The sequence below is a fragment of the Schistocerca nitens genome, chromosome 7 (genome assembly GCF_023898315.1).
Source record: "Schistocerca nitens isolate TAMUIC-IGC-003100 chromosome 7, iqSchNite1.1, whole genome shotgun sequence".
NCBI lineage: Eukaryota > Metazoa > Arthropoda > Insecta > Orthoptera > Acrididae > Schistocerca > Schistocerca nitens.
This window is the reverse complement of record NC_064620.1, coordinates 226,676,962-226,691,748: the sequence shown is the minus strand read 5'-3', so window position 1 is coordinate 226,691,748 and position 14,787 is coordinate 226,676,962. Positions and strand designations below refer to the sequence as shown.

At 38.4% G+C, this 14,787-nt stretch overlaps 1 protein-coding gene across 1 annotated transcript in view; it reads right to left on the bottom strand.

Annotated features, from left to right (window-relative positions):
* Positions 1-14,787, bottom strand: part of LOC126195248 (SUMO-activating enzyme subunit 1) — a 58,956-nt gene that overhangs the window by 18,378 nt on the left and 25,791 nt on the right. The window contains exon 2 of the mRNA XM_049933776.1: positions 7,208-7,376. Within this exon, the coding sequence (XP_049789733.1) occupies positions 7,208-7,376 (169 nt within the window). The remainder of the gene's footprint in view (positions 1-7,207; positions 7,377-14,787) is intronic.

Below are 14,787 nucleotides of genomic sequence, written 5' to 3'. Positions count from 1 at the left end.
ACTGAATGCTTTGTTTCCTGGAGATAACTGCAGGTCAACAGATCTGCTTCACTGTTTTACTGTCTTTACGATTTGACAGTTTAATTTTCATACACATGGGCAGCTCTTATACGACATTTTTAAAATTTTTAGTAATTAATAATAGTTCTGGGATTACTGACTCCCATCAGTTCCATTCAGTCAAAAATTGAACTACGTACAATTTGGACTCGGTAGGATAAGGAGGGCAGCGTGGAGGGTAAAAATCGTAGAGGGAGACCAAGAGATGAATACACTAATTAGATTCAGAAGGATGTAGGTTGCAATAGGTACTGGGAGACGAAGAAGCTTGTACAGGATAGAGTAGCATGGAGAGCTGCATCAAACCAGTCTCTGGACCGAAGACCACAACAACAACAACAACAGGATAAGGGTAACGATGAGCCCGAGCCTTCAAAATTGGAAAATTTGAAGACACATGACTGTCAATGTCACAAAATATCACTTCTGCATGATAAATACGTTCTCGGTTATTTAATTTTCCTTAATCGAATATGTTCTCTTGTCAGGTCACTGACCCTGCGGCAACAACCGTGCCGTCCCTTTCGACGACATGTCACAACAATATATTCTGCCATTGCTGTCTATCACTTTTGAGGGTGGGTAGTGACCACTGCACAAACAGTGTTTTCGTCTAAAGTTTGTTTATGGAAGACAATATATTTATTCGGGTGTTACTCATGTGAAATAAGTGAAAATAAATTGACATTTGTCTAGAAAATGTCAATGGTTCTCGTTTAATTTTTGTGGGTTGTGTAAATTAACTGTACATCTAAGTGCCACACTAACTGTGCAGAAAGCCTATATTTCTTAAGGAACAATGACAAATTGATACACAGGCGCTGAAAAACTGGAAGCTAAAATTAGAATCTTTCTATCAGTAAGGGAGCTAACTACAAAAATATTTAATAAGATCGTTGCAAGTTGCTAACTATTGAGGAAGATAGTCATCGACAGTTGAAAGTAGGGCCAAGTTCAATTCTGTCATCAGTTATCTGAGAAAAAACTGCTTCTACGTGAGAAGAAGTGGGAGCAAATACAAAATTTGACAATTCATTAAGATATATCTGTAACTACTTACAAAATAAACTTTATATGTAAATCTGTTTGAAAGTAAAGGAAAAGAAAAATAACTACACATTCAATTCTGGTAATTAAATTATAGGCACATTTCAGTCATTTAACTTACTACAGAAAAGAGAAGGCAATGCAAAAGATGCCTGAGGAACTGTTGATGACTGTGATTTTCAACACTGAGTTACACTGCTAATTTTTAACAGGACCAGCATCAAATACCTATGATGATGATAATGATGATGATGATGATGATGATGGTTTGATTGAAAATATTTTGGAAAAAGGTCTCTTATTTATCTGATAGACATCAGATACATAAAACCACATTCAAAAGTGGTTTCCAAGAACAGGGTGTATACGTGGACAAAAAAAATAAATCCTGGATTTTTCCCAGTTAAAAATACACTTTGTCCCAGGTGAAAATACACTTTTTCCATGTTAAGTGACAGCATACTTTTCCTAGGAACTGTAAAACTTATCAATCTTTGAATGGTTATGGTTTATACACCGGCGCAGAATTTCCCGGCCCTTTGAAAAACGAAACCCATTAAAAACAAATAAATAAATAAATAAAGAAAAACATGCTTTGGAAAGATCTTTGATATGCAGCAGCATGTACGCTGCATTATTTTCCTATTACGAAAGTATAAATTCGAATTCCACCAAACACCACATGTTACTTTCCGAAGCATTGAAATCGAGATTGCGAAGCGCTTTTGTAAGCCAGCCTTAGCTCATTTACGTGGTCTCGCCAGCCGATGACAGAGAATATTGAGAGCATTGGACACATGATGTAGTCAGCCAGTAGCAATATCACTGTTTAGTAGTGCATACACACAAATAGGAAAATGGTCATTTTTATAACACAACAGAATATAATTCACGAAGTACCAATATCAAATGCCTATTAGGCCTACTACAAGCAAAATGCTTTATCTTCGTAAATAGTTTCACACTTCATTCATACGCTCCAGCTTCTCAAACATGAGATCAAAAGGTAGTAGTAGTAACTTTTTACATAAATTTGGAATCGTCGTATTCTTCCATAATTTGTGTAATGGCCCCGTTTCTTTTCCTTCCTCTTCTAAAAAAACAATCTTGTCTTCACTAATTCTGTAACTATTGCTGCCAGTGTCAAAACTTATTATTCCGCATCTATTCTTCGGTTAGGCGTTATTACGTTTTCGTACAACATGTTTTCCGCGCTACTCCCAGAATATAACTTAGGCAGCTGGTAGTCTGAATCTATGGATTTTGCTCATAATTATAACAATGCTGATCATTCGCAAACCCAATCAACCAAATAATCAGACAGCAATTGGCATTCACTCGTCCGGCTTTATTCTGCTCAGCTTGTATAGCCCTGTCCGCATCTGTCTGCCGGAAAATTTATTTCTAGATGCGATGGGGAGTCCCCTGGCAGAGACATGACATACACTATGCATGCATTCAAAAATCAACTTACGATTCATTCAGAAATAAACTTAGAATATGTCCGAAAACCAACAGGGATGCGTTTCAAAATCATATGAATAACTGATAGACCAAAGTGCGCTGAATACTAGGTTCTTTGTGATACAAGGTTTTTTTTTTCCTCAATAATATAAATTTGGCGACAGTATTGTGTTATACTCAGATCATTAACTAGACATGATGACATTCATCTCATTCCCAGCTAAGAAGTTCAGTCTAAAGCTCTTACCAAATCAGACACAGTACTCCACGATGTTGCTCATACAGAGCAATCACTTGAAGTAGCCGCATTGAAACAAGTGTTCGATGACAAAGCAAAGTAGGCAAACTTACTAACCAATTTTAGGTGCACCAATCATCAATGGTAGTAGCTTATCATCCAACAGTACCAACAATCTACAAACTAGATAGCAGTTTGCAAAAGACTGCCCTATAGTGAACAGATTGGTAGTATAGCTAATGATAAGCAATCCACATACATTGGTAGCTGCCCAAAGCTCAGAACAGAGTTGTCACCATTGACCCTATTTAGCACATGTAGCTCCAACAACAGACCACTCCTCCACTGCACCATCGTATCTAACCCTGACTAGTGGTAGTAAACATTGCCCCAAAAATGACGCAAATCGTGCTCCAAGTGTAAGACGTCACATGCATCATAATGCAAAAAGATAAATTTGCAACAAGAAGGGACATCTGGCATTTCTGTGCCCAGATCGATCAGGTGTCAGTCTGTTGTAGAATTTTCAAGCATTTTTTCTGCTAACATGTTATGACATTTCTGGAGAGCGAAAACCTCCAAACTCAACGATCACGTGAAACTCAGCTCATTCCATTTGTCCAAGAGACCCAGAAAGCGTTAGCTACAGATGCCCAGGTATGTGCTGTGTTGCTCGACTTCCAGAAGGCACTCCATACCATTTTACACTGATGCCTAACAAACAATATGTAAGTGTACAGAATATCAAGCCAACTTTGTGATTGGGTTGAACAGTTTCTAGCAAATACAACACAGCATGTCATTCTGAATGGAGAGAAGTCTTCAGATGTAAAAGTAACTTTTGGTGTACCCAGGGGAAACTTATACGACCATTACTTTTGACAATATATAGATAAAAGATCCAAGTAGGTAACGTCAGAAGTTTCATGAAGCTTTTCGCAGATGATTCTCTCGTATTCAGAGAAGTCACAATGCTAGAAAATCGTAGTTAAGCGCAGAAGACCTGCACTGAACCGACACTTCGTGTGTGGAGTGGCAATTGTCCCTCAATGTAAATAAATGTAATGGATTGTAAATATGTAGCAGAAAGAGTGTATTGTACAATTACAAAATTCAGAACAATCAACATACAAAGTTGCTTCCACTAAACATCTATGAGTTCACATATGTAACAATTTGAAAGGGAACGGCCAGATAAAATTAATCACAGGTAAGGCAGATTCCCGACTAAGATTCACTGGAAGAGTCCTCAGGAAATGTAATCCATCAACAAAGGAAGTAGCTTATAAAACACTTGTTCAGCCAGCACCTGAATTTTGCTTGTCAGTATGGGATCTGTATCAGATAGGTCAGAGAGAGGAAACAGAGAAGATACAAAGGAGAGCAACACATTTCATTACAGGCCCAGTCAGTAAGCACGAATGAGACACAGAGATGCTCAGTCCAATGGCATTCTGGCCCTAGCTGCCAGAATTGTCAGTTGTGTGCGAGAGATGTGTGTATGAATGGCGTGTGTTTCTCTTTTGCTGATGAAAGCCTCTGTCTTTCAATTGTGCCTCCCTGCAACTTAACATTTCTTCTCTATGGTAAGTGTAAGCAGAATCTATCTTTTCCTACACTGTTGATATTCCTACCTGGAGTTTTCATTGTTTAATAAATTAAGTACATTTTCAGTGTATGTATAGATAGCCTTCTCAATTATCAGAACTCTTTAAAAATCTGAACTGAGACTTGGACAATATACCATTTGTCGTCAGATGGTTAAGAAACTGATTGTATATTGCCTTTTCTAAAATTTTTGAGAATGCTGGCAAAAGTAAAATTGGACAGAAATTTGATGGTATTTCTTTATCTCCTTTCTTTAAAAAAGGCTTAAATTCAGCATATTTCAACCCTTCAAATGTTCCACTCACAAACAAATGGTTACACAGAGAGCTTAATATGTTACTAAACCCAGAAGCACACTCTTTAATTAACTTTGTTCATATTTTATAATAAGCACTACAATGTTCTGATTTTAACAATTTTACGGTGGACATTAGTTCTGCTTGGGTAGTAAGTGTCATATTCATGTTAGTGAAGTTATGTGTACTGTTTCAACTGAGGTACTCCATGGCAGCATCTACTGAACCTGACAACCCCATATTTTCTGAACAGTTATGGAAAGTTAGTTTTGTAACACTGCCCACATCTGTAACCAATGTATCATTTGCTTCTAATGCTATTTGCCCCTCTTCATTTCTGGTTCTTTGAATAAGCATTAATATGTTGGTATAAAAAGAAGAAATTTTCTTGGTCAGCACATAGATTTGGCAAGGGTACAGCTTCCTTTCAGCCTCTAGCACTGAGAGTCCACTGAGAAGAACAAGAGTATGGTTATTCGAAACTGATTAACAGGTACAAATCTTAATTTACTAAATAAGTGATCTCAGCAACTATATTATGTATCTTTTATTGATCAACTAAACACACACACTTCATGTACTTCTCACTATTAGAACATGGCATTTCCTGTGGCTAAGCCCTGCAATCTATATAGCTGTTTGATTTGCTGAGTTTATTTGCCCCTATGTTGTTTTCCCTATTGTGTCTGGATTTCTCTCAGTTATTATTGTTATTTGGACTGTTCTCATATCACCTTTTCTGTTCTCACAGTTCTTTGAACTACAGGAAGTGAGCCCCAGTTTTCTCACACTTTTGCAGAAGGTAAAAGATTGTGAACTTTGTGGCAACTCTGTAGTATTTTCGTGCATCATACACTTGTACAATGTTTTGTGTGCGTCTGTAGAGATATGAAAATTAGATGTACTTTTTGTTCCATGTATCTATAGCGAGAAGATGCTCCAGGATGTAAAAGAGGTCATGAAACGAGAATACACAGTACATATTTACCTAAAGGGGATTTGTTGATGATACTTTCACATGAAAAGTCATAAAAATGTGGTGTAAATAAAGAATCTTAAACGCGTTTTCACTTAAGAGATAATAATAAAGCTTGCCACAAAACATGTACATCTACAATACAATGAGGTGGATATGAAAATTCTTAGGCTATTGCAGCCACACATCATCAGACAGAAAATCACCTTACAACACCTCTTTACACTGATCACATTACTGCATGGAAAATATGCAAAAGTGAGGCTATATGTAACACACTCGTTACCTGATATTATTAATAATGTAGACATCACATAGTTCATCAATAAATGTGTTGTGACTTTAAATCTTTGTGAAGATTATTCTTATTTCTGGTATTGATTCTATGATATTTATGATAAATTTCATTAAGGAATAAATATATTGGGAAGCAATACTTAGTATCCCCAGTTCCCTGAACAGACCTCTGCAGTACGTTGTTGAGTTCACACCACAAATAATTCACATTACACACTACTGGAATCAGGAAACTAAATTTAATTATTAAAGCGAATACTTTTGACTTATACACTATTAAGTTTATTAAATTTAATTAGAAGTTCATCCGTGGAAAAGCGAAAGCTATCCAAAAGAAACTATTTATTTTTTACATTTGCTTTGCTCTCCATCAAATATTTTGTATTATTTGGCAAATAAACGAAAGTCCATTACAATATACCCATCTGAGAAACAAACTTTAGAGAAGACTAATGATGATTCTTTTTTCATCTAGTATTGTTTTTGAGGCTGTGGGTCTAGTTCAATCAATCAACTCAGCAACTGAAACATTACCACTTCAATGAAAACTGTACAGTCACTGCTACAAATGTCCAGCAAGGAGAGTACATTAAGGTCATTGTTGACACAACTTATGCGACGTCTGATGAGAAATTTAGGACAGAATGAGCAAATGTACTGTTAAAAATATGACTTCAGAATATTACTTCCAGTGACTCAGAAAGAAAATAAAAGTTATTGTGATCTCTTTTACCCCAGGAGTCCATATTGCAATAAAAAGTCCATGGTGGAATGCAACAGGGGATGATTTAAAGGTAACAACTCACCTTACGGCTGAGGCATTGATTGGCCGAAAGGCATATAAACAAGACAGAAAAATGTTGCTAAGCTTTCAGAGCAATCCTGCTTCCATGCTAACAGTAAAGAAAAAACAAACACACTTAATCCTAAGAGTGACACAGTCATCCCTACTGAAAATTTCTATACAGGAACTGGTGTAGCACTATCTCTTGTGTACACTCTTACCATTTTCTCTCTTCTGTATACATACAACACGACATAAAAAGGCATGTAGTCTGTCATAATAATTAGACAACTGGTGACAAGCACACAATCTATATCTCAAAAGATTACAGCAAGGCTGGAAATTAACACCCTAAGAACATAGATAACCAAATCATCAAGAAAAAACACAAACAAATGCAAAAATGTGTTCTGACAAGATTAAGAAGATAGACTTACGTTCTTCCCGACAGCATCTCTGGGTGCCAAAAATTGTGCCCACTCATCTTCTGCGAGATTGCCATCGTCCAGCAACGTAATGGAGCGAACACCTGCTAGAACCACGTTTTTGCACACTTCTGCACCAAATCCCCTGAGACCAATCAGCAGTACCTTCGCATTTCTTAACCTGTAAAATTAAATGCAATTAAAAATTAACGGTACTAGAGATAAGACCACAGAAACATACACTACATAAAATTTAATGAAAATTTTTGAAAACATCCAACAATCTAATAATCATTGGTCGAATGCTGCACATATGTTGGGGGTGAGGGTGGGTGAAGGTGTGTGGGTGAGGAAAAACAATTTATCAGTATGGCAAGACATTAGCCATTTTCCGTTTCACAATTGACTTGTTTCCAGCCCAGAATTTCTCTATGGTATAAAAGAACTGGGCATGAAGAGTAACTTTCATCTGTGCCCAAAAATGCTGTTTCTGTCTGTCAGACATTTTATTTTTATTATTAGATTATCAGAGTCTTATGTAGTTCACATCTTTGTGTGCCACACATGGATTCACAACAAGGTAGTACTGATTTATTAACTGGATTGTTGACAAAAATTTCTACTGGTAGATAAATTTATTTGGATGCTATGGTTAGTGTTCCCAACTGCTTGAACCAATGCCTACAAGATATAAATTTTTGAACTGTACGCATAATTCCAATTACTTTCTTTTCCACAATGATGTTTTTTGTTGCCTCCATGAAGAGTTACCAAAAATATTTCACATATATAGACAACGTCTGAAAATATCCATTATAAATTAGTGGTTAGTGGCCAACGTTCAAAATAGTTGTTATGATACTTAAATGAACAAGCAAGTTTTTTCCTGTTAATATTTCCCAATAATACACAATGAAGAACTTAGGATTTACTATCTTGCTTATTATATTAACTGACAATAGACAGTAAAAAACAGGATAATCTATTTTATTATAGAAAACGACAACTATTATGATACTACTTTGTCTTCACTGTGCTCGCTTTTATTATTATTGTTTATCTGTTTACTACTGGTTTTCAAAGTTCTATGTCTTCATCTTTAGACACTTTTACTCAATAATTGATGACATGCATGTACACCCTGTTAATGTAATTCAGTGATGTGGTTAATACACAATAAGCCAGTAGGCTAGCTAGTTGTGTATTAGCTACACTACTGTGATTACAGCAACCAAATATACTTGTGACAGTGTGCCGACATCAACTTCAGAGCTAAAGTGGCTGAAAATGAAACCACAGAGCTTCGAAATCAATACTAAACAGACAATAAGAAAAACAATAAAACACAGCACAGTGGATACAATTTTTATTTTATATAACAAAACATTTAACAGCTGAAGTCACCAAATTTCTAGCATAATGCAAGCAACAAGACTGGAAAAGCTGTGGTTCACGGTCGGGTTATTGTGTTTCATTGGTCACGATTTGTGGTCTCCCACTTTACTTCACTTTTTGTGTACAGCACCAGCGAGCAAGAGAAAAATTCTAGAGAAACAGATATGGCAGACATAATGTCCACATTGTAAGCAAGAAACAGAGGAAAAAAATCCTATCACTGATGAAACAACATTTCAGTAGTGTATACACAGTACCAGCACGAATAAATTACTTTTAAAGCAGCTACTGACGTCTTATATGCACAAATAGAAAATTTGATCGATATTATTTCTGAAGTATCAGCACACTGAAGAGGTGAGACAATTTAATATATGTATGTCTCAAAACGAAGATAATGGTATGTAGTCGAATTAAGTTGGGTGATGCTGATGGAATTAGATTAGGAAATGAGGCACTTAAAGTAGTAAAGAAGTTTTGCTATTTGGAGAGCAAAATAACTGATGATGGTCGAAGTACAGAGGATATAAAATGTAGACTGGCAATGGCAAGGAAAGCATTTCTGAAGAAGAGAAATTTGTTAACATAGAGTGTAGATTTAAGTGTCATGAAGTCTTTTCTGAAAGCATTTGTGTGGAGCGTAGCCATGTATGGAAGTGAAACATGGACGATAAATAGTTTGGACAAGAAGAGAATACAAGCTATCGAAATGTGGTGCTACAGAAGAATGCTGAAGATTAGATGGGTAGATCACATTAACTAATGAAGAGGTATTGAACAGAATTGGGGAGAAGAGGAGTTTGTGGCACAACTTGACTAGAAGAAGGGATCGACTGGTAGGACATGTTCTGAGGCATCAAGGGATCACCAAATTTAGTATTGGAGGGCAGCGTGGAGGGTGACCAAGAGATGAATACACTAAGCAGATTCAGAAGGATGTAGGTTGCAGTAGGTACTGGGAGATGAAGAGGCTTGCACAGGATAGAGTAGCATGGAGAGCTGCATCAAACCAGTCTCAGGACTGAAGACCATAACAACGTCTCTCAAAACTCTACACATCAGTAACAGTTGCAATGCCGATTGTAACTGCATTCATGATAATGTTCTTAGAATGGTGTTAATCTTCTGTCAAGAGTATGTCACAATTATTTATGGGTTCTTCTGTTACTTCTTAGTAGAACAATTCCGTATTTAAAATTGAATAACAAGTACCTGTTGCTCAACCTTAAATGCCCCACAATTCCTGTTGCCAAATTCTTCTTGTGCACATTCTTTTCAGTTGAGGACAATATCTTCTACCAAAACATTTTTTACTGTAAGAAAGAACTAACTTTTAAAGGAAAAGCAAAATCTCTTGTTTTACAACCAGTCAGACTGGAAGTTTTAACCAGATACAAAGCTTTTTCCAACAGTTAAACCAGACATCCAACTATAATCCAGTATGTCATACTTGGATATGGTGCACTAGATTCAAACACTCTGCCATCAGCAACTGCACAGGCTGACCACCAGAGGCTGCCCGCAACTTATGCACACGGCATGGCACCCGGTGCACTGTATATCGGACCTCTTCCCTATATAAGGACAGAGTGGAAGGCACTTGTCCTCAGATATATTCCACTGCTTTATATATATATGTGATGTCTGTTCTTTTGGACCTCTCTGAAGGGGTATTGGCGAAATGCCTTGAGTAATTAGGGTAATGGGCAAGGGGCACTATATTATTAGTGTGTGGATAAGTTGAGAATTTGGGTTACGTTGAGAATTTGAGTCTGATGTGGGAGGTGTGCTAGGGATATTCTGTGCAGCTGCAATGACCACTGTGCCTGCATGGCTCCGTGGTCAGAGCATCTGCCTAATAAGCAGGAGACCCGGGTTTGAATCCCCGTCTGGCAAAAATTTTCAACTTTCCTCATTGATTTCAACCAATGCCCACTCGCAGCCCATGTCTGTTATTCCTTTGTATTGTGTCTATGCTTGTGTGTACTTGAATGTGGATTAATAAACTCTTGTCATTGGTGGCTACACTATTTCTTGTGTCGTACATTGCGATTCAACTGGCGATGAGTGTGGTGTTCATTTCCGTGTGCTTGGTTTCTTTGGTTGCTCCTTTGGATCTCATGTCTATCGAGGCAGTACAAGTTCCTCTTCGCAGTACAAGTTCCTCTTCGCAGTACAAGTTCCTCTTCGCAGTACAAGTTCCTCTTCGCAGTACAAGTTCTTCTTCGAGCAGCGACAGGCTCTTAGGGTTGCTATTACAAATATGTCGACCTGGTAGACAATGCAGTCGACATACCTGCCATCCTTTCCCCCTTATAACAATGCGGCCAAAGACTAGGAAGCTTATGAGAAGCAGCTTTGGCAACACTTCCTCACTTTAGGTGTCACTGATGCTAACTTCTATAAGGCTTTGTTTCTTTCTTAAATTTCCTGTCAGATTTACCAGCTGTCGTGGCAGTTAGCCCCGCTCTGGGAATCAGCATTACTTTTGTTCAAGAAAATGTGTAAGTTGTTGTCTAATTATCACCGTAAATCCACTCATATCACTACGGCACGTTTTGAGTTCCATCCTTGTCATAAACAGCCCTGTCAGTCATGTTGGGCTTGGGTAGCTGAACTCCGTGGTCTCAGTTTGTTACTGAAGCTAACTACAACATTAGTACTTTGCACTCCTATTTTGCCTCTATTATTTTGTGCAACATGAAAGAGCTACATGCTCTATGTGCCAGCCTCTTTGCAACAACTGTAGGAAAAAGGACATACAGCGTCTGTGCGTTGCTCCCTGCCCCCTCCAGCAGACATGAACACAGATGCCAGATGTGTGTCTCCAGTATTAGGAATCACAACAAACTGTTTATTGAAGTGCAAGTGACAGACAAAGTGATCAGACTACAAGTGGACAAGAGTGCAGCTGTGACTTTACCAAAATCACAAACTTACTTGGATTTGGGATCTCCGGCATTGTCTCCGGTTACTTGATGTTTGATAAGTTGTAACAAGCAGTATATTCCAATTTTGGAGCAATTTACAGCTACCAATATTTATAAAGCTGTAGTTCGTTCCTTTACTTTTTTGGTGGTGGATGATGCTGACACAGCAAATCTTCTCAGTCTGGATGCTTTCAATGCTTTGGGTTTTTCTATTTCAGAAATGGCGCACCTCTTTGCTGACCAGGTTGTTACCAGCAGTTAGATTCTCTGTGTTCTGACTTCCTATCTGTCTACTCAGATAGTTTTAGTTGTGCCACTAGTTTTGCAGCCCCAATTACCCTGAAACCTATGGTGCAGCTGGGCTTTCTCCATGCGCACCCTTTTCCACTGGCATTACTTGATCAAGTGAAAGCAGTTGATGTTGCTAGAGATAATACAGCTTATTACATCGAGTGAGTGGTCTACCCCCTTGTGGTTGAAAAAGAGAGAGAAGAAGAAAGCTAATTAGTTTCATCTCTGCGACAACTTTAAAGTTTCAGTTAACACTCAATCTATTACTGATGCCTACCATTTACCCCATCTGGGCAAGTTATTGGCTAAATTCGCCGGGAGCTAGGTTTTCTTCAAGATTTATTTATCTGAAGTCTATTTGCAGGCTCCATTGGATGATGATTCTAAATGGCTCCTTGAGTTTAACATGCCCTACCTGTTCCACCAATATCAGCACCTCCCATTCGGCATGACTGGTGCCCCAGCATGTTTTAACAACTGACGATATCCATTCCAGGGCGCACCAAATATCTTCATGACATTGTCGTGATAGGTACATCCACAGAAGAGCATTTATGTAACTGCTGCACCTTGCTGCTGACAGCTGAAAGACAGCAGAGTTGAAACACAACTTAGCAAAGTCACACTTTTTTCAACCAACCATTGTGTGCTTAGGGTTCCAAGTTTCTCAGGATGATGTTAAGCCTTTACCCGATCATGTAGCTGCGGTCATAGCTCTGCCACACCCTACAACTGCCAAAGAGCTATAGACAGTACCAGTACAAAATTGCCCACTATCACAAGTTTATACCAGGTGCAGCAGCATTGGCCCATCCCCTCCACGAGTTGCTCCACAAGAATGTTCCTTTTCAGTGGATGCCAGCTGGAGCCATTCTCACACTTCAACATGAGGATGGTTCACAACGTCCGATAGCTTACATGTCAAAAATGCTTTTATACTCAACTTTAAAACTGAAGAGGAATCTCCTGTTATCGTCTACGCTCTCAAAAGTTTCTCATGTTCTTGTAGGGGTCTAAGTTCCTCCTCATTACTGACCACAAGCACCTAGTTTCACTGTTTAATCCTTCTGCTTCATTGAAAGACAAAGCAGCACATCGCCTCCAGTGTTGGGTCTTGTTTCTGTCTTGCTACAACTATGAAATAGATTTTTGGTCTGACATGCAGCAAGCCAATGTTGATGTGCTATCCTGCATTCCAACAGGGTCACATCGTATATCTGATCAGAATGAAAACCTTTGTTATCACTTAGAAGTTGAGGTGCAATGCATAGTGGAAAAGTTTCCTATTACAGGCTCCTGGATTGCATCAGCCATTGCTGCCAATCTGGTTTTGCACCAGGTTGTTAAAATTGTTCAGCGGACAGGGCTCTGGGCAAGGCTTCTGATTCTTTATGTAACTATTTCGTCTTCCATCATCACCGCCTTTGTGTTTGAGGGTGGTGTTCTCTTAGCTACGGACGGATGTGACATTAGCTGCCCTAAGGCAAGATGTGTTTCAGCTCCTATAGCATGGATATTGGAGGGTCTGATGTACCAAGTCTGTGGCCCATCAGGAAGTGTTTTGGCCTGCACTGATGGTGAAATTATGCGTCTTGCTCTCAGTGTGTTACACAACATGTGGCGCCATGGGCAGCACACTCTGTGGCCTGCACCGCAACATCCACGGGGACACACCAGTGTTGATTTTGTGGGACCCCTTCTAAATTCTAATTGGTTGCTGATTGTCAAGGCCTTCTCTAAACTTCCATACATTGTCCGGTGTCCTTCAGTTTCAGCTACGGTTAAGTTTCAGGAGCTTTCCAAGATCTTTTCTACTGAAGGATTGACATATACACTTGTTTTATTTATTGTTCCGTGGGACCAAATTAAGGAGAAGTCTCCATGGTCATTGAACGAGTCAATACATGAAATTACAACACAATAGTAAAAACAGATAAAATGAAATATAAGAAACATATTCAGGCGACAAGTCGTAAGTTTAAATAAAGAAAATCAACAATGCAACACTGGAATTTGCTTAATTTTTCAGCTCTTCCAGGAGCTCCTCAACAGAATAGAAGGAGTGACCCATGAGGAAACTCTTCAGTTTACACTTAGAAGTGTTTGGGCTACTGCTAAGATTTTTGAGTTCGTGTGGTAGCTTACTGAAAATGGATGCAGCAGAACACTGCACTCCTTTCCGCACAAGAGTCAAGGAAGTGCATTCCACATGCAGATCTGATTTCTGCCTAGTATTAACTGAGTGAAAGCTGCTAATCTGGGGAATAAGCTAATATTGCTAACAACAAACGACATTAGAGAAAATATATACTATGAGGGCAATGTCAGAATTCCCAGACTATTGAATAGGAGTCGACAAGAGGTTCTTGAACTTACACCACACATAGCTCGAACAGCCCGTTTTTGAGCCAAAAATACCCTTTTTGAATCAGAAGAATTACCCCAAAAAATAATACCATATGACATAAGCGTATGAAAATATGCAAAGTAGACTACTTTTCGTGTTGAACTGTCACTTATTTCAGATACTGTTCTAATGGTAAATAAAGCAGCATTTAGTTTCTGAACAAGATCATGAACATGGGCTTTCCACAACAGCTTACTATCTATCCGAACGCCTAGGAACTTGAACTCTTCCATCTCACTTATAATATGCCCATTCTGTCTGATCAAAATATCAGTTCTTGTTGAATTGTGAAGTAGAAACCGTAAAAACTGAGTCTTACTGTGATTTAGCATCAAATTATTTTCCACAAGCCACGAACTTATTTCATGAACTACATTATTTGATAATGTTTCGGTATTACACACAAGATCCTTCACTACCAAGCTGGTGTCATCAGCAAACAGAAATATTTTTGAATCATCTGTAATACTAGAAGGCATATCATTTTTATAAATAAGAAACAGCAGTGGCCCCGGCACCGATCCGTGGGGAACGCCCCACTTAACAGTGCCCCATTGGGACTGAACATC